The 20,704-nt window shown below is 41.5% G+C and overlaps 1 protein-coding gene across 1 annotated transcript; it reads right to left on the bottom strand.

Annotated features, from left to right (window-relative positions):
- Positions 1-1,331: 1,331 nt before the first annotated feature.
- On the bottom strand, positions 1,332-19,875 carry LOC106583736 (NACHT, LRR and PYD domains-containing protein 12-like; the record flags this gene model as incomplete). The annotated part of the gene is made up of 6 exons (XM_045711153.1): positions 1,332-1,885; positions 2,515-2,561; positions 2,817-2,990; positions 3,628-3,801; positions 10,855-11,028; positions 19,724-19,875. Coding segments are annotated over 6 exons (1,251 nt in total), but the record flags the coding sequence as incomplete, so codon positions are not given.
- Between the last annotated feature and the right edge of the window lie 829 nt (positions 19,876-20,704).

Below are 20,704 nucleotides of genomic sequence, written 5' to 3'. Positions count from 1 at the left end.
GTATGTGTCCAGTGTGTATGTGTCCAGTGTGTGTGTGTGTGTGTGTGTGTGTGTGTGTGTGTGTGTGTGTGTGTGTGTGTGTGTGTGTGTGTGTGTGTGTGTGTGTGTGAGTCCATTGTTTGTGTGTGTGTGTGTGTATCCAATGTGTGTCAGTGTATGTGTGTCAGTGTGTGTTTGTGTATCCAGTGTTTGTTTGTCAAGTGTGTGTGTGTGTGTGTTTGTGTGTCTAGTGTGTGTGTGTCCAGTGTGTGTGTGTGTCCAGTGTGTGTATGTGTCCAGTGTGTGTGTGTTCGTGTGTCTAGTATGTGTGTGTGTGTGTCCAGTGTGTGTGAGTGCAGTGTGTTTGAGTCCAGTGTGTGAGTGTGCGAGTCCAGTGTGTGTCTGTCCAGTATGTGTGTGTCCAGTGTGTGTGTGTGTGTGTGTGTGTGTGTGTGTGTGTGTGTGTGTGTGTGTGTGTTGAGTGTGTCCAGTGTGTGTGAGTCCAGTGTGTGTGTGTGTGTCCTGTGTGTGTCTGTCCAGTATGTGTGTGTCCAGTCTGTGTGTGTGTGTGTGTGTGTGTGTGTGTGTGTGTGTGTGTGTGTGTGTGTGTGTGTGTGTGTGTGTGTGTGTGTGTGTGTGTGTGTGTGTCTGTTTGTGTCCAGTGTGTATGTCCAGTGTGTGTGTGTATGTGTCCAGTGTGTGTGTGTGTGTGTGTGTGTGTGTATGTGTCCAGTGTGTGTGTGTGTGTGTGTCCAGTGTGTGTATGTGTGTATGTGTCCAGTGTGTGTGTGTGTATGTGTCCAGTGTGTGCGTGTGTATGTGTCCAGTGTGTGCATGTATGTGTCCTGTGTGTGTGTGTATGTGTCCTGTGTGTGTGTATGTGAGTGTCTAGTGTGTGTGAGTGTCTAGTTTGTGTGAGTCCAGTGTGTGTGTGAGTCCAGTGTGTGTGTGTGTGTGTGTGTGTGTGTGTGTGTGTGTGTGTGTGTGTGTGTGTGTGTGTGTGTGTGTGTGTGTGTGTGTGTGTGTGTGTGTGTGTGTGTGTGTGAGTCCAGTGTGTGTGTGTGTGTGTGTGTATCCAATGTGTGTCAGTGTATGTGTGTCAGTGTGTGTTTGTGTATCCAGTGTTTGTGTGTCAAGTGTGTGTGTGTGTGTTTGTGTGTCTAGTGTGTGTGTGTGTCCAGTGTGTGTGTGTTCGTGTGTCCAGTGTGTGTGAGTGCAGTGTGTCAGTGTGCGAGTCCAGTGTGTGAGTGTGCGAGTCCAGTGTGTGTGTGCGAGTATGTGTGTGTGTGTGTGTGTGTGTGTGTGTGTGTGTGTGTGTGTGTGTGTGTGTGTGTGTGTGTGTGTGTGTGTGTGTGTCCAGTGTGTGTATCAGGTTATTATTTCAGGGACACTGAGGAGTCAACATCATAAACCCTAAACCCTGGATAGAGAGGCTCAGTGAATGTGGAGGTGAATGTGATCAGGTGGGTCAGTGTGTCAGAGGAGGCTCTATAGAAGGACAGAGTGCCGGCTGGCCAGTCCAGATACACTCCTACTCTGTGGGAGCTGGAGGAGGGGACGTCTATGGTAGTGGAGATATTATTGTGCCAGGCTCTGTGACGGTTGTCATGGCAGATCAGACTCCAGGACTTGTCATTGCATCCAATCCCACAGTCATTAACCCTTCCTCTCCTTTTGATTCCTTTATATGTCAGTCCTATAACAGCCCCTCTCCCAGTCATCTCTACCTCCCAGTAACAGCGCCCAGTCAGACCCTCTCTACACAGCACCTGTTCACAGACCTCAAATCTCTCTGGGTGATCAGGATACGGCTGCTCCTCTCTCCTACATGTCACCTTTCTGTTCTCCTCAGACAGAGAGAGGAGTCTGTTTACTGTGTTTAGGTCCAGTGTTAGATCACAGACATCTGATGGATGAAACCAGACACAATATTACAAATCATCATCATTCACATTAGAATGTTAACTCACTTTTCACTAATTCATTTAATGTAGATGTTTGTAGGTATCAAAAGGAGAAGTTAAGGTAACTTGAGACTTGTTGAATGATCATATGTTATACTGTATTGTAATATAAAACACACTTATTCCCATTAATTACACAAACAATCACCTGTATTCATCATAAACACAAACACACATTTCTTATGTAACATGAACGCACCACACACATACACAGACACACACACATTGTCATATCAACTCTTTGTAAACTTTGGTGTCCCTGATTTCTGCTTCTGTAGAACTACTGCTGGTATTTAATATGACCAAGTAAGTAAAGATGGTGGTCTTTGACTTTGACTTAACTTGAATTGAGACTTATTCTTAGTCATATTTGGGGCGACAGGTGGTTAGAGTGTTAGACTAGTAACTGATAGGTTGCAAGTTTGAATCCCCGAGCTGACAAGGTACAAATCTGTCATTCTTCCCTTGAAGAACAAGGCAGTTAACCCCTAGGCTGTCATTGAAAATAAGGATTTGTTCTTAGGTAAATAAAGAATAAAATTAAATGTTCTTCACAGATGTCAACACTCACATTTTCTAAGCCCAGGTTCCATTGTGTTCGCTCCACCATGTTCCACACTGTAGCGGTAAGCAGAAGAACAGACAGTCATTGAGGGATACACCTGAACTCACACACACACACACACACACACACACACACACACACACACACACACACACACACACACACACACACACACACACACACACACACACACACACACACACACACAAACACACACACGGTCAGCATATAACTAAGAATGTTAGTATTAACTAGCCTGATAAGTCAAACATGTCTGATATGAATATTGACATAAACCCTCTACATACTTGAGTTTCTCCAGTCTGCAGTGTGGATCCTCCAGTCCAGCAGAGAGCAGTCTGACTCCTGAGTCTCCTGGGTGATTGTAGCTCAGGTCCAGCTCTCTCAGGTGTGAGGGGTTTGACCTCAGAGCTGAGACCAGAGAAGCACAGCCTTCCTCTGTGACTAGACAGCCTGACAGCCTGCAAAGAGTCAAATCATATTAAAATCACACTGCTATGCTTTGGTGGTGAAAATAGTGGCAGTATATTATTTTCAACATATTCAAATATACAAATACAAATATTTGAGTAGACTGACCAGACCAGTATCAGTCAAAAGACAGACAGTGAGGTATCAGATTTAGATTGTATTGAGTATACAGTCTACACCATATCTATTTTGACAGTGAAGCTAACATTTTAAATGTGGCTACAATAATAACAGAGGCTACAACAAAACATGCTAACCTCTCACCATTACCAATAACAGAGGCTACAACAAAACATGCTAATCTCTCACCATTACCAATAACAGAGGAGGTTAGCATTTATTCTGATCTTTGTGCCTCTATAACTTTGTTATTCGTCATTATTCACTATTCATTTTTAAACAGTAACAAAGATATGTATGAATATCCTCAAATAAAAGGTGACATTTTGTACTGTCGCTTAATATGAAACATTATATCTCAAATCCAAAATGCTGGAGCATAGCACCAAATTTAAAACTGTAAGCTTCACTGTCCAAACACATATGGTGTGGACTATGTGTGCCTGGTAAACACATGTGGATCTGGTGAACAGTTATCACTTGTTGACCAACTACAGGAATACTGACCTCAGAGTCTCCAGTTTACAGTGGGGATTCCCCAGTCCAGCAGAGAGCAGCTTCACTCCTGAATCCTTCAGGTCATTGTTACTCAGATCCAGCTCTCTCAGGTGTGAGGGGTTTGACCTCAGAGCTGAGACCAGAGAAGCACAGCCTTCCTCTGTAACTAGACAGCCTGACAGCCTGCAAAGAGTCAAATCATCTTAAAATCACACTGCTATTCTTTGGTGGTGAAAATAGTGGCAGTATATTTTTTCAATATATTCAGATACATCAGTGTCCTGAAACCTGCCATATCTTTTCATAAATTAATGGATGTATCATTTTTAAAAATGATCATAATATCACTTGTAGAGAGAAAAATTTAAAGTACAAATACTTGAGTAGACAGACCAGACCAGTATATAAAGTATATAAAGCAGTTCTTCCAAGATGGCGTAGCAGTTCAGACGTCCTTTACCCTCCTCTTGTCGTGTCCCGTGTATATATATATTTACATATTTTTCTTCGCATTATCTTTTTACATTTTTTTTTTTTCTTCTACAACTCAACCTCAAAGCACTCTCCTGCAACCCGCCTCACCAATTTAAAAAAAGAAAGTATTATTTACCTCAAATCCGAAATCCACAACAGAAGCTAGCCAGAGGTTAGCCATTTTCACTGGCTAACGTTGGAGTTCAGCTAGCCACGGTTAGCTGTCTTCAGCTATCCATTAGTTCGAAAAGCTATCGGCAGTTTTTGTACAGCGCGACTCAGACCAGAGCACACCGGACCTATTCTCTCTCCTTTCCCCGATTTCTACCGCAGGCTCAGGACATTTACACCTGGATCTTGCAACTAACTAGCTGCTACCTGAGTGACTATTGGCAACGTCGGTCCCGGAATTAACACACATTATCCCGGAGCTAGCCAGCTGAAGAGTTCCGTCAGCCACTCGTGGGCTTTTCCTGAGCTAGCCAGCTGAAGTGTCCCCTGGGCTACAATCACCTATCCTGACCAACTTTACTGCCGATGCGGAGACCCATCGGGCCCTCACGACTGGACCACCGACGTTATCTGCCCGAGGGAGTTATCCAACTGGCCCCTCCGTCGCGACGTAACCTGATCGCCCATCTGCGGCCCACTAATCGTTAATCGTTAGCTGTCTTATCGGCTGCGATCTGAATAGGTCTATCGGACACTTTTCTTGGGCCACTATAACTAACTATTTTGCCAACTTGGACTGGTCCCCCCTTCCACACGGAACCCCACTAACCCACAGACGGAAACGCACAAGGTGGCTAAAAACAGACCTCCCTCCATCTTCCACCAGCTTGCTACCTATGGCCCGGCTAGCTGTCTGAATCTCACTGGACCCTTTGATCACTCGGCTAAGCATGCCTCTCCTCAATGTCAATATGCAATGTCCATTGCTGTTCTGGTTAGTGTTTATTGGCTTATTTCACTGTAGAGCCTCTAGCCCTGCTCATTATACCTTATGCAACCTCTCAGTTCCTCTACCCACACATGCTATGACATCTTCTGGTTTCAATGATGTTTCTAGAGACAATATCTCTCTCATCATCACTAAATGCCTAGGTTTACCTCCTCTGTATTCACATCCCACCATACCTTTGTCTGTACATTATACCTTGAAGCTATTTTATCGCCCCCAGAAACCTGCTCCTTTTTCTCTCTATTCTGGACGTCACAGACGACCAATTCTTATAGCTTTTATCCCTACCCTTATACTCATTCTTCTCTGCTCCTCTGGGGATGTAGAGGTGAATCCAGGCCCTGCAGTGCCTGGCTCCACTCCTACTCCCCAGGCGCTCTCTTTTGATGACTTCTGTAACCGTAATAGCCTTGGTTTCATGCATGTTAACATTAGAAGCCTCCTCCCTAAGTTTGTTTTATTCACTGCTTTAGCACACTCTGCCAACCCGGATGTCCTAGCTGTGTCTGAATCTTGGCTTAGGAAATCCACCAAAAACTCTGAAATTGTAACGGCTGTCTGAGGAAGAAGTGGACCAAAATGCGGCGGAGTTAAGGTTCGTCATATTTATTTAAACGAACACTATGCAATTTACAAAAACAACAAAACTGACAGCCAACACAGTCCTGTCAGGTGCAACCACAATGACAAGAACATTTACCCACGAAACACAAAGGAAACGTAGGCAACTTATGTGTGACTCCCAATCAACCACAACCCTCTACAGCTGTGCCTGATTGGAAGTCACACGGCCAAAATCAATGAAACAATAAAAAACACACACTCGCTTCTGCCACGTCCTGACCCAACTACACCCTCTACTGGTCAGGACGTGACAGAAATCTTCATCCCTAACTACAACGTTTTCAGACAAGATAGAACGACCAAAGGGGGCGGTGTTGCAATCTACTGCAGAGATAGCCTGCAGAGCTCTGTCCTGCTATCCAGGTCTGTACCCAAACAATTTGAACTTCTACTTTTAAAAATCCACCTCTCCAAAAACAAGTCTCTCACCGTCGCCGCCTGGTATAGACCCTCCTCGGCCCCTAGCTGTGCTCTAGACACCATATGTGAACTGATTGCCCCCCATCTATCTTCAGAGCTCGTGCTGCTAGGTGACCTAAACTGGGACATGCTTAACACCCCAGCCATCCTAAAATCCAAGCTTGATGCCCTCAATCTCACACAAATTATTAATGAACCCACCAGGTACAACCCCAAAGCCGCAAACACTGGCACCCTCATAGATATCATCCTAACCAACGTGCCCTCTAAATACACCTCTGCTGTTTTCAACCAAGATCTCAGCGATCACTGCCTCATTGCCTGCACCCGTAATGGTTCAGAGGTCAAACGACCTCCACTCATCACTGTCAAACGTTCCCTGAAACATTTCAACGAGCAAGCCTTTCTAATCGACCTGGCCCTGGTATCCTGGAAAGATATTGACCTCATCCCGTCAGTAGAGGATGCCTGGTTATTTTTTTTAAATGCCTTCCTCACCATCTTTAATAAGCATGCCCCTTTCAAGAAATTTAGAACCAGGAACAGATATAGCCCTTGGTTCTCCCCAGACCTGACTGCCCTTAACCAACACAAAAATATCCTGTGGCGTTCTGCATTAGCATCGAACTGCCCCCGCGATATGCAACTTTTCAGAGAAGTTAGAAATCAATAAACACAGGCAGTTAGAAACGCCAAGGCTAGCTTTTTCAAACAGAAATTTGCTTCCTGCAACTCAAACTCTAAAAAGTTCTGGGACACTAAAGTCCATGGAGAATAAGAACACCTCCTCCCAACTGCCCACTGAGGATAGGAAACTCTGTCACCACCGATAAGCCCACTATAATTGAGAATTTCAATAAGCATTTTTCTACGGCTGGCCATGCTTTCCACCTAACTACCCCTACTGCATTCAACAGCACTGCACCCCCCACAGCTACTCGCCCAAGCCTCCCCCATTTCTCCTTCTCCCAAATCCATTCAGCTGATGTTCTGAAAGAGCTGCAAAATCTGGACCCCTACAAATCAGCTGGGCTTGACAATCTGGACCCTTTCTTTCTAAAATTATCTGCCGAAATTATTGCAACCCCTATTACTAGCCTGTTCAACCTCTCTTTCGTGTCGTCTGAGATTCCCATAGATTGGAAAGCAGCTGTTGTCATCCCCCTCTTCAAAGGAGGTGACACTCTTGACCCAAATTGCTACAGACCTATATCCATCCTACCCAGCCTTTCTAAGGTCTTCGAAAGCCAAGTCAACAAACAAATTACCGACCATTTCGAATCCCACCGCACCCTCTCCGCTATGCAATCTGGTTTCAGAGCTGGTCATGGGTGCACCTCAGCCACGCTCAAGGTCCTAAACGACATCGTACCCGCCATCGATAAGAAACAATACTGTGCTGCCGTATTCATTGACCTGGCCAAAGCTTTTGACTCTGTTAATCACCACATCCTCATCGGCAGACTCAGTAGCCTTGGTTTCTCAAACGATTGCGTCGCCTGGTTCACCAACTACTTCTCTGATAGAGTTCAGTGTGTCAAATTGGAGGGCCTGCTGTCCGGACTTCTGGCAGTCTCTATGGGGCTACCACAGGGTTCAATTCTTGGGCCAACTCTTTTCTCTGTATACATCAATGATGTCGCTCTTGCTGCTGGTGAATCTCTGATCCACCTCTACGCAGACGACACCATTCTGTATACTTCTGGCCCTTCTTTGGACACTGTGTTAACAACCCTCCAGACGAGCTTCAATGCCATACAACTCTCCTTCCGTGGTCTCCAACTGCTCCTAAATACAAGTAAAAGTAAATGCATGATCTTCAACCGATCGCTGCCTGCACCTGCCCGCCTGTCCAGCATCACTTCTCTGGACGGTTCTGACTTAGAATTTGTGGATAACTACAAATACCTAGGTGTCTGGTTAGACTGTAAACTCTCCGTCCAGACTCACATCACTCATCTCCAATCCAAAGTTAAATCTAGAATTGGCTTCCTATTTCGCAACAAAGCATCCTTCACTCATGCTGCCAACCATACCCTCGTAAAACTGATCATCCTACCAATCCTCGACTTCGGCGATGTCATTTACAAAATAGCCTCCAATACCCTACTCAACAAGCTGGATGCAGTCTATCACAGTGCAATCCGTTTTGTCACCAAAGCCCCATATACTACCCACCACTGCGACCTGTACGCTCTCGTTGGCTGGCCTTCGCTTCATAATCGTCGCCAAACACATTGGCTCCAGGTCATCTAAAAGACCCTGCTAGGTAAAGTCCCCCCTTATCTCCGCTCACTGGTCACCATAGCAGCACCCACCTGTAGCACGCGCTCCAGCAGGTATATCTCTCTGGTCACCCCTAAAGCCAACTCCTCCTTTGGTCGTCTCTCCTTCCAGTTCTCTGCTGCCAATGACTGGAACGAACTACAAAAATCTCTGAAACTGGAAACACTTATCTCCCTCACTAGCTTTAAGCACCAGCTATCAGAGCAGCTCCCAGATCACTGCACCTGTACATAGCCCATCTATAATTTAGCCCAAACTACTACTTCTTCCCCTACTGTATTTATTTATTTTATTTATTATTTTGCTCCTTTGCACCATATTATTTATATTTTAACTTTGAACTTTCTTCAATTTATAATTCTACCATTCCAGTGTTTTACTTGCTATACTTTATTTACTTTGCCACCATGGCCTTTTTTTGCCTTTACCTCCCGTATCTCACATCATTTGCTCACATTGTATATAGTCTTATTTTTGTCTACTGTATCATTGATTGTATGTTGTTTTACTCCATATGTAACTCTGTGTTTTTGTATGTTGTCGAACTGCTTTGCTTTATCTTGGCCAGGTCGCAATTGTAAATGAGAACTTGTTCTCAACTTGCCTACCTGGTTAAATAAAGGTGAAATAAATAAAATAAAAAAGTATCAGTCAAGACAGACAGTGAGGTATCAGATTAAGATTGTATTCAGTATACAGTCCACACCAAATCTATTTTGACAGTGAAGCTAACATTTTAAATGTGGATCTATATTCCCGCATTTTAGATTTCAGATCAAATGTTTCATATGAGGTGACAGTATATCATGTCACCTTCAATTTGAGGATATTTTCATACATATCTGATTCACCATTTATAAAAATAAAAGCACTTTATGTATCTAGTCCCCATATTTGAAGAAGTCATAAGAATTCTGACCAATTCACTTATATTGTATTAAAGTAGTCAGAAGTTGAGTATTTGGTCCCATATTCTTTGAACACAATGACTACATCAGGCATGTGACTGCCATGATCAAGAAAGATCATGAATGAACAATGAATAATAATGAGTGAGAAAGTTACAGAGGCTACAAAACATGCTAAACTCTCACCATTACCAATAACAGAGGCTACAACAAAACATGCTAACCTCTCACCATTACCAATAACAGAGGCTACAACAAAACATGCTAACCTCTCACCATTACCAATAACAGAGGCTACAACAAAACATGCTAATCTCTCACCATTACCAATAACAGAGGCTACAACAAAACATGCTAACCTCTCACCATTACCAATAACAGAGGCTACAACAAAACATGCTAACCTCTCACCATTACCAATAACAGAGGCTACAACAAAACATGCTAACCTCTCACCATTACCAATAACAGAGGCTACAACAAAACATGCTAATCTCTCACCATTACCAATAACAGAGGCTACAACAAAACATGCTAACCTCTCACCATTACCAATAACAGAGGCTACAACAAAACATGCTAACCTCTCACCATTACCAATAACAGAGGCTACAACAAAACATGCTAACCTCTCACCATTACCAATAACAGAGGCTACAACAAAACATGCTAACCTCTCACCATTACCAATAACAGAGGCTACAACAAAACATGCTAACCTCTCACCATTACCAATAACAGAGGCTACAAAAAAACATGCTAACCTCTCACCATTACCAATAACAGAGGCTACAACAAAACATGCTAACCTCTCACCATTACCAATAACAGAGCCTACAACAAAATATGCTAAACTCTCACCATTACCAATAACAGAGGCCACAACAAAACATGCTAACCTCTCACCATTACCAATAACAGAGGCTACAACAAAACATGCTAAACTCTCACCATTACCAATAACAGAGGCTACAACAAAACATGCTAACCTCTCACCATTACCAATAACAGAGACTACAACAAAACATGCTAACCTCTCACCATTACCAATAACAGAGGCTACAACAAAACATGCTAACCTCTCACCATTACCAATAACAGAGACTACAACAAAACATGCTAACCTCTCACCATTACCAATAACAGAGGCTACAACAAAACATGCTAACCTCTCACCATTACCAATAACAGAGGCTACAACAAAACATGCTAACCTCTCACCATTACCAATAACAGAGGCTACAACAAAACATGCTAACCTCTCACCATCACCAATAACAGAGGCTACAACAAAACATACTAACCTCTCACCATTACCGATAACAGAGGCTACAACAAAACATACTAACCTCACCATTAACCTCAAATAAAAGGTGACATTCTGTACTGTCACCTAATATGAAACATTATATCTCAAATCCAAAAATGCTGGAGCATAGCACCAAATTTAAAACTGTAAGCTTCACTGTCCAAACACATATGGTGTGGACTTTGTGTGCCTGGTAAACACATGTGGATCTGGTGAACAGTTATCACTTGTTGACCAACTACAGGAATACTGACCTCAGAGTCTCCAGTTTACAGTAGGGATTCTCCAGTCCAGCAGAGAGCAGCTTCACTCCTGAATCCTTCAGGTCATTGTTACTCAGATCCAGCTCTCTCAGGTGTGAGGGGTCTGACCTCAGAGCTGAGACCAGAGAAGCACAGCCTTCCTCTGTGAGTAGACAGCGTGACAGCCTGCAAAGAATAAAATAATATTAAAACCACACTGCTATTCTTTGTTGGTGAAAATAGTGGCAGTATATTTTTTTCAACATATTTAGGTATCAGTGTCCTGAAACCTTCCATATCTATTCATAAATTAATGTGTCATTAGTAGAAATAACAAATTATCCAAGTATTACCTGCAGATAGAAACATGTATAGTACAAATATTTGAGTATTGACCAGACCAGTTTTAAAAGCAGTATCAGTCAAAAGACAGACAGTGAGGTATCAGATTTAGATTGTATTGAGTATACAGTCCACACCATATCTATTTTGACAGTGAAGCTAACATTTTAAATGTTGCTCTATACTCCAGCAATTTGGATTTCAGATCAAATGTTTCATATGAGGTGACAGTATATAATGTCACCTTGTATTTAAGCGTATTTTCATACTTGAAGGGAACATTTCGGTATTTGCTGTATGATCGATGAGAAAGTGCATATTGCAAATTTACAGTCCCTTACTAGACGTCCGCGAACGTTTGTAAAATTTCCAGGTGGCGTTGGGCCGTGCACAGGAGCCGGATCTTCCGGGAAGTCATCGAACGGAGTCTCTCGAACATTCGGTTTCCGCTTTATAAAATGTTAAATTTGTTGTCATTTTTCACCTGTCCCGGATTATACCACAAGAGGGCAAATGGAAACATATTGCAAATGTAACAAACATCACCAATCACGACGTGGCCTTTTCTCCTAAACGGAAAAGACTTCGAAGACGAAACTTGGTGAGCATAGGTTTGGCATAATGGGCAGTTGGCCCCGAACAAGATGGAGTCTAGGCCTCAACGCTTTTTGAGTTATGGCCATTTTTCTGGGATTAAAGGTCAAAAATGAAAATAGAGCGCTAATTTGACTGCTTCACGTCAAAGTACATGATCCTACGGTTTCAGGAAAAAAGAACCAGCCATTTATCTATTGTAATTTAAGAGAAATTGTACTTTGTACAATTGGTGATGTTCAAAAAAAGGTTTTTGTTTTTCAAAAAAGTTACAGATCCAGTTGCAGCGTGTTCAGATGAATCCGTTAAGGCGGGTTTCAGAGCTCTGTGAGATTTCTGTGATTATCTGTGATTTTCTGAAATAACACACACCCGTTCAACCCTCTGTAAATAAGTCAGTTCTTAATGTAAAGACTTACATCTCAATATTCTATAAGAGCCTAATCCAAGGAGGATATGTGCTCACTTTCAGCTTCCTGTGTCAACCAGAAGTGCCTTAAAGTGGTGTCATATGGGCTGTTTCGAAAGGTTAAAAAGGTCTGATCTTTCCACAACTTCATATGTGTGATTAGGCAACCCTCCTGAACTGTAAATCAGTCATATATCCCATCAGATGTCAAAGAAAAACTCTCTCTCACACACACACACACACACACACACACACACACACACACACACACACACACACACACACACACACACACACACACACACACACACACACACACACACACACACAGCAAGGATGGAGAGACAGAGTGCGGTGCTTAACCTGTTGGGTCTAGGGGGCAGCATTTGCACGTCTGGATAAAAAAAATGTACCCGATTTAATCTGGTTACTAATCCTACCCAGTAACTAGAATATGCATATACTTATTATATATGGATAGAAAACACTCTAAAGTTTCCAAAACTGTTTGAATGGTGTCTGTGAGTATAACAGAACTCATTTGGCAGGCAAAACCCTGAGACATTTTCTGACAGGAAGTGGATACCTGATGTGTTGTATTGACTTTAAACCTATCCCATTGAAAAACACAGGGGTTTAGGAATATTTTGGCACTTCCTATTGCTTCCACTAGATGTCACCAGCCTTTACAAAGTGTTTTGAGTCTTCTGGAGGGAGATCTGACCGAACAAGAGCCATGGAACGGTGATGTCCCATTAGACACCTGGCGCGCTACTTCATGTTGGGTACCCTCGTTCCAATACGTTATAAAAGAGTATGCATTCGTCCACCTTGAATATTATTCATGTTCTGGTTAAAAAGGCCCTAATGATTTATGCTATACAACGTTTGACATGTTTGAACGAACGGAAATATATTTTTTCCCCTCGTTCATGACGAGAAGTCCGGCTGGCTTACATCATGTGCTAACGAGACGGAGATTTTTGGACATAAATGATGAGCTTTTTTGAACAAAACTACATTCGTTATGGACCTGTGATACCTGGAAGTGACATCTGATGAAGAGAATCAAAGGTAATGGATTATTTACATAGTATTTTCGATTTTAGATCTCCCCAACATGACGTCTAGTCTGTATCGCAACGCGTATTTTTCTGGGCGCAGTGCTCAGATTATTGCAAAGTGTGATTTCCCAGTAAGGTTATTTTTTAAATCTGGCAAGTTGATTGCGTTCAAGAGATGTAAATCTATAATTCTTTAAATGACAATATAATATTTTACCAATGTTTTCTAATTTTAATTATTTAATTTCTGACGCTGACTTGACTGCCGGTTATTGGAGGGAAACGATTTCCTCAACATCAATGCCATAGTAAAACGCTGTTTTTGTATATAAATATGAACTTGATAGAACTAAAAATGCATGCATTGTCTAACATAATGTCCTAGGAGTGTCATCTGATGGAGATTGTAAAAGGTTAGTGCATCATTTTAGCTGGTTTTATGGTTTTGGTGACCCTGTCTTTGACTTGACAAAACATTACACACAACTCTTGTAAATGTACTGTCCTAACATACTCTAAATTTATGCTTTCGCCGTAAAACCTTTTTGAAATCGTAAAACGTGGTTAGATTAAGGAGATGTTTATCTTTCAAATGGTGTAAAATAGTTGTATTTTTGAAAAATTTGAATTTTGACATTTATTTGGATTCAAATTTGCCGCTCTTGAAATGCACCTGCTGTTGATGGAGTGCACCACGGGTGGCACGCTAGCGTCCCACCTAGCCCCAAGAGGTTAAAGACAAACAGAGCCTGCAATGGCATTACCATTATCTCTAGGCTGTGCCGAGTTCAACGAGATGCCCCGCTTGACCGTAGCTCGCTCGGTCTGAGCACAGCGACCGTGAGAAAAAGTAGGCCCATAATGAAGCCTGGCCCTAAATTTCAAGTGCTTTTGGGTGACAGCGAGAGAACCATTAGGGTTAGAAGCACAATTCAACCTCAGGAACGTTCCTGAGGTCCTCCCAATCTGTGCAAGCCTAACCTTGACCGTGTGGCATTAACCATTAACCTGTTAGGGCTAGGGGGCAGTATTTGCACGGCTGGATAAAAAAAATGTACCCGATTTAATCTGGTTACTAATCCTACCCAGTAACTAGAATATGCATATACTTATTATATATGGATAGAAAACACTCTAAAGTTTCTAAAACTGTTTGAATGGTGTCTGTGAGTATAACAGAACTCATTTGGCAGGCAAAACCCTGAGACATTTTCTGACAGGAAGTGGATATCTGATGTGTTGTATTACCTTTAAACCTATGCCATTGAAAAACACAGGGGCTGAGGAATATTTTGGCACTTCCTATTGCTTCCACTAGATGTCACCAGCCTTTACAAAGTGTTTTGAGTCTTCTGGAGGGAGATCTGACCGAACAAGAGCCATGGAACGATGATGGCCCATTAGACACCTGGCGCGCGAGTTCATGTTGGGTACCCTCGTTCCAATACGTTATAAAAGAGTATGCATTCGTCCACCTTGAATATTATTCATGTTCTGGTTAAAAAAGGCCCTAATGATTTATGCTATACAACGTTTGACATGTTTGAACGAACGTAAATATATTTTTTCCCCTCGTTCATGAAGTGAAGTCCGGCGGGCTTAGATCATGTGCTAACAAGACGGAGATTTTTGGACATAAATGATGAGCTTTTTTGAACAAAACTACATTCGTTATGGACCTGTGATACCTGGAAGTGACATCTGATGAAGAGAATCAAAGGTAATGGATTATTTACATAGTATTTTCGATTTTAGATCTCCCCAACATGACGACTAGTCTGTATCGCAACGCGTATTTTTCTGGGCGCAGTGCTCAGATTATTGCAAAGTGTGATTTCCCAGTAAGGTTATTTTTAAATCTGGCAAGTTGATTGCGTTCAAGAGATGTAAATCTATAATTCTTTAAATGACAATATAATATTTTACCAATGTTTTCTAATTTTAATTATTTAATTTGTGATGCTGACTTGACTGCCGGTTATTGGAGGGAAACGATTTCCTAAACATCAATGCCATAGTAAAACGCTGTTTTTGGATATAAATATGAACTTGATAGAACTAAAAATGCATGCATTGTCAAACATAATGTCCTAGGAGTGTCATCTGATGGAGATTGTAAAAGGTTAGTGCATCATTATAGCTGGTTTTATGGTTTTGGTGACCCTGTCTTTGAATTGACAAAACATTACACACAACTCTTGTAAATGTACTGTCCTAACATACTCTAAATTTATGCTTTCGCCATAAAACCTTTTTGAAATCGTAAAACGTGGTTAGATTAAGGAGATGTTTATCTTTCAAAGGGTGTAAAATAGTTGTATGTTTGAAAAATTTGAATTTTGACATTTATTTGGATTCAAATTTGCCGCTCTTGAAATGCACCTGCTGTTGATGGAGTGCACCACGGGTGGGACGCCTGCGTCCCACCTAGCCCATAGAGGTTAACAGTGAAAAGAAGGTGTTTAAATCTCACAGTTTACAATGACATCTCTCCCCATAGGAATTTCATTGCCTATTACCCTATATTCTACCTGAAGCCTATGTGGGTTATGAATGCCTTATGAACCTGTCTTTGATGATTATCAATCAGGCCACTATGAGGTCTACCCGTGTCGATTCTAAGCGTCCTGGAGCAACCGGAAGTTGTTATAAACACCCTAAAGGTGTTTTGATATAACCAGCCTGCAGATTGTGAAAAGCACTGCATTCAACCCTGTGTAGATCAGTCAATTCTTAACATAGAGACTTTAATCTCAGGATTCGGTAAGAGCATACCCCAATCAGTATATGTCTAAACTTATAGCTTCCTGTGCAAACTGGAAGTGCCTTAAATATGGGTCACAGGGGCTGTTTTGAAGGGTTAAAAAAGTCAGATCATTTCAAAACCTCATATGTGTGACTAGGTAACCCTCATGAACTGTAAATCAGTAATTTATCTGTCAATCAGTAATTTATCTCATCGGATTTGCAAGAAAAAATAATACACACAAACAGCACGGATGGAGTGATAGTGTGGGGCCTAGAGACACACAGAGCCCGCAATAGTTACTTTTGTTCAAACTGTCAAAGAACCATCAGACCTAGAGCTCTGAAACTTTAGAAACCTGTTCTAGAGCTCAAGTTGATAGTGCTCGGTGAGTTATGTGGCTCTAGATGGTTCTCAGACCGAGAAACAGCCTCGTACATTTGCAATATCTTCAATTCATTTTAACATCATGAAAACGGCGACATTTAGAAATGTCCCATGGTCGCAAAACTGTGCATTTAAACCACCTCGGCCCATAGAGACGGACACCAACGTTTCTGTCCGATAGCTCATTCAAGGACCCCGTAGCAACGCCCGGAAAAAGTGGATTTTCAGCACCAATTAAGGTTGTTGCTCCGGCACCGAATTACCTATCGAGCTGAAACTCGGGATTCAGGGTCACCTCACATAGGCCTATACATAATGTCAGAGCTGGACCCACAGCTAAAACGTAACTACGTGTTTTATTCTTTGATTATGGTTTAAACTGAAGGTGCTGTGATTTATGGGCCTGCTCTGATATATGTGATAGTTGGCTTCTAAACGAGTTGGAAAAAGTGGATTTGGTGTCAGATGGTATCAGTTTGGTGTCAGAATGACATCTAATTGACTGATGGACGATGACTTGCTGGGTGACGAGCGATGGAGAGGAACCACAGTCACTTCCGGGCCATCCCGAGTGTATTGGGCCAGTCGATTACGTATTTCTGCAGTATTTTTGAGCATGTCAAATTCGTGATGCTAAATGCCCAATGAAACATATTGCAAATGTAAAGCGCATTTGCAATATGATTCAACAGTGAAAAAACATCACCAAATGTACATGATGAAATCAACACAACGAGCGATGGAGAGGAACCACAGTCACTTCCCGGCCATCCCGAGTTCATTGGGCCAGTCGATTACGCATTTCTGCAGTATTTTTGAGCATGTCAAATTCGTGATGCTAAATGTCCATTGAAACATGTTGCAAATGTAACGTGCATTTGCAATATGATTCAACAGTGAAAAAACATCACCAAATGTACATGATGAAATCAACACAACGAGCTATGGAGAGGAACCACAGTCACTGCCCGGCCATCCCGAGTTCATTGGACCAGTCAATGTACAGCCGTGCACCTGGTGATTGGAATGGGTTATCAGAAGCACATTTTTAAAATGGTTTTTAATGCCTTTAGGGGGGAGCAAGGGGACTAAGGTTTGGGTAGGGAGCACCCCCCACTCGTATCCATCCAATAGGGGGCACCCCTGGTCATTTTGGACGTTTTTCAAAAAATCCTTTAAAAACAACAGTGTCCCACTTCTCCCTCATCATACATGACAAATAGACCATCTAGGTTGATTCATGGCTTAACAAAGGGCTATATATCATTTGGGCAGTATAAATGCCATTTGGACATGGTTCACTGACTTTTGGGTTTGGAAACCGACTTCCTATGATCGTACATGGCAAATGGACAAAACATCCTGATTTGGCACATTCAATACTTTCATATTGTATTTGGAAATTTCTTATGGAATTTGGCATAAAAAATTTAAAAAAGTGACTTTTGTCTTCGACTTTTGACTTCCTATGAAATCATATTGCAAATGCACAAAACATATGCCTTATGGACAAGCAAAAAAAAAAAGTACTCTTGGGTCTTGACTTGTGTTACATTTGCAATAAGAAAATTCACGGTGGAGCGCGCTTGCCATCTATAGGATTTTTGGGGTTTGACACTTGGCATTTTCCATATGAAATTTGCAATATGATTTGGATGAATGTGGACGAAATTGGGTGGTATTGTCCATTGTTTGTATGATTGTGCGGTGCCAATATGTTCCCATGTTATTTTGTCCATTTCAAGGGGGTGTTCCCTTATATACATATCTGTTTCATGCTTAGAAATGAAAGCACTTTATGTATCTTGTCCCCCCATTTGAAGAAGTCATAAGTATTCTGACCAATTCACTCATAGTGTATTAAAGTAGTTAAAAGTTTAGTATTTGGTCCGATATTCCTTGAACGCAACGACTAGATCAAGCTTGTGACTCAAACTTGTTGATTCCATGTGCATTTTGTTTTGGTTGAGTTTATAGTTTTTGAGTTTTTTTTCATTTTTATTTCACCTTCATTTAACCAGGTAGGGCAGTTGAGAACAAGTTCTCATTTACAAATGCGACCTGGCAAAGATAAAGCAAAGCATTGCAACAAAACAAACAACACAGTTTTGCCCAGTATTAATGGTGGCTGGAGTAATTTTCTTTATAAGTGAGTAGATAAATTGTCTCTAAACACTACTAAATTAAACCTGATGATTCCATGATTGAGTAAGATCATGAATTAATCATGAATAATAATGAGTGAGAAAGTTACAGAGGCTACAACAAAACATGCTAACCTTCACCATTACCAATAACAGAGGCTACAACAAAACATGCTAACCTCTCACCATTACCAATAACAGAGGCTACAACAAAACATGCTAACCTCTCACCATTACCAATAACAGAGGCTACAACAAAACATACTAACCTCTCACCATTACCAATAACAGAGGCTACAACAAAACATGCTAACCTCTCACCATTACCAATAACAGAGGCTACAACAAAACATGCTAACCTCACCATTACCAATAACAGAGGCTACAACAGAACATGCTAACCTCTCACCATTACCAATAACAGAGGATGCAACAAAACATGCTAACCTCTCACCATTACCAATAACAGAGGCTGCAATGAATGAATATTGAATAATAATGAATGAGAAATTTACAGAGGCTACAACAAAACATGCTAATCTCACCATTACCAATAAAAGGGGAGGTTAGCATTTATTCTGATCTATGTGCCTCTATAACTTTGTTATTAGTCATTATTCACGATTCATTCCTGATTATTCATAACCATGGTAGCATCCACATGAATGTAGAAGTGTTCAGAAACATCTTCTATTCTTACTGACAATACAAGTGAAGTGACTCCAAAATGACAGGACATTACTCACCATTCAATGACTATTAGTCAAAACATAATCCAAACACAACCAAGACAAACTGCAAATGCATTCAACAAGTTTGTAGAGTTACAAGCTTGATGTAATCACTGCAGGCATGGAATATGGCACCAAATACTAAACGGATGACAACTTTAACAAAATATAAGTGAAATTGTCAAAATAATTAAGACTTCTTCAAATGGGAGAACTTCACACATAAAGTGCTTTCATTTCTAAACAGTAAAATATATATGTATGAATACCTTTGCATTAAAGGTGACATTCTGTACTGTCACCTAACATGAAACATTCTATCTCAAATACAAAATGCTGGAGCATAGCACCAAATTTAAAACTGTAAGCTTCACTGTCCAAACACATATGATGTTGACTATGTGTAAACGCATGTGAATCTGGTGAACAGTTATCACTTGTTGACCAACTACAGGAATACTGACCTCAGAGTCTCCAGTTTACAGTGGGGATTCCCCAGTCCAGCAGAGAGCAGCTCCGCTCCTGAATCATTTAGGTCATTGTTACTCAGGTCCAGCTCTCTCAGGTGTGAGGGGTTTGACTCCAGAGCTGAGACCAGAGAAGCACAGCCTTCCTCTGTGACTCCACAGCCTGACAGCCTGACAAAGAGATCATCATGACTTCACAAACACACTGTTAATTTAACGAGTAGTGTAGAAGGACAATGGCTGATGCATTTGGTTTATTCTCTCAAACAACATATAGATTAATCTTCCGTCTCCTAGAATTGTACAGTAAATATGTTATACTAATGTGATAATCAATGCATTGCTTCAATATGTATTTCAATATAATATTGTATACATTTTATAATATATTTTTCTCTAAACTGAATATTTCTTCCTTATGATTAGTTCTTATATGTCATTTGATGTACTCACAGAGCAGCTCTGGAGGCTTTGACCACTGGCAGCAGCCTCAGAAGACCTTCCTCTGATCTGTAGTATTTCTTCAGGTCAAACACATCCAGCTCCTTTTCTGAAGTCAGCAACACAAAGACCAGAGCTGACCACTGTGCAGGTGACAGTTTGGCTTCTGAGATACTTCCTGACCTCAGGTAGCTTTGGACCTCCTGCACTAGAGAATGGTCATTCAGTTCATTCAGACAGTGGAACAGATTGATGCTCCTCTCTGGAGAGGGATTCTTCCTGATTTTCTCCTTGATGTACTTGACTGTTTCTTCATGTGTCTCTGAGCTGCTTCTTGTCTTTGTCAGTAGACCTTGTAAGTACTTCTGATTGGACTCCAGTGAGAGGCCCAGAAGGAAGCGGAGGAAAAGGTCCAGGTTTCCTGTCTCACTTTGTAAGGCCTTATCCACAGCACTCTTGTAAAAAGTAATTTCAGGCTCATCTCTGAAAAGCGAAGAAAAGTTATTGGATTTTGTTTGCAGTTTGTCCATGAGATTG

Source organism: Salmo salar, unplaced genomic scaffold (genome assembly GCF_905237065.1).
Source record: "Salmo salar unplaced genomic scaffold, Ssal_v3.1, whole genome shotgun sequence".
NCBI lineage: Eukaryota > Metazoa > Chordata > Actinopteri > Salmoniformes > Salmonidae > Salmo > Salmo salar.
Note: the sequence above shows the minus strand (reverse complement) of the source record. Positions and strands in the feature narration are given on the sequence as shown.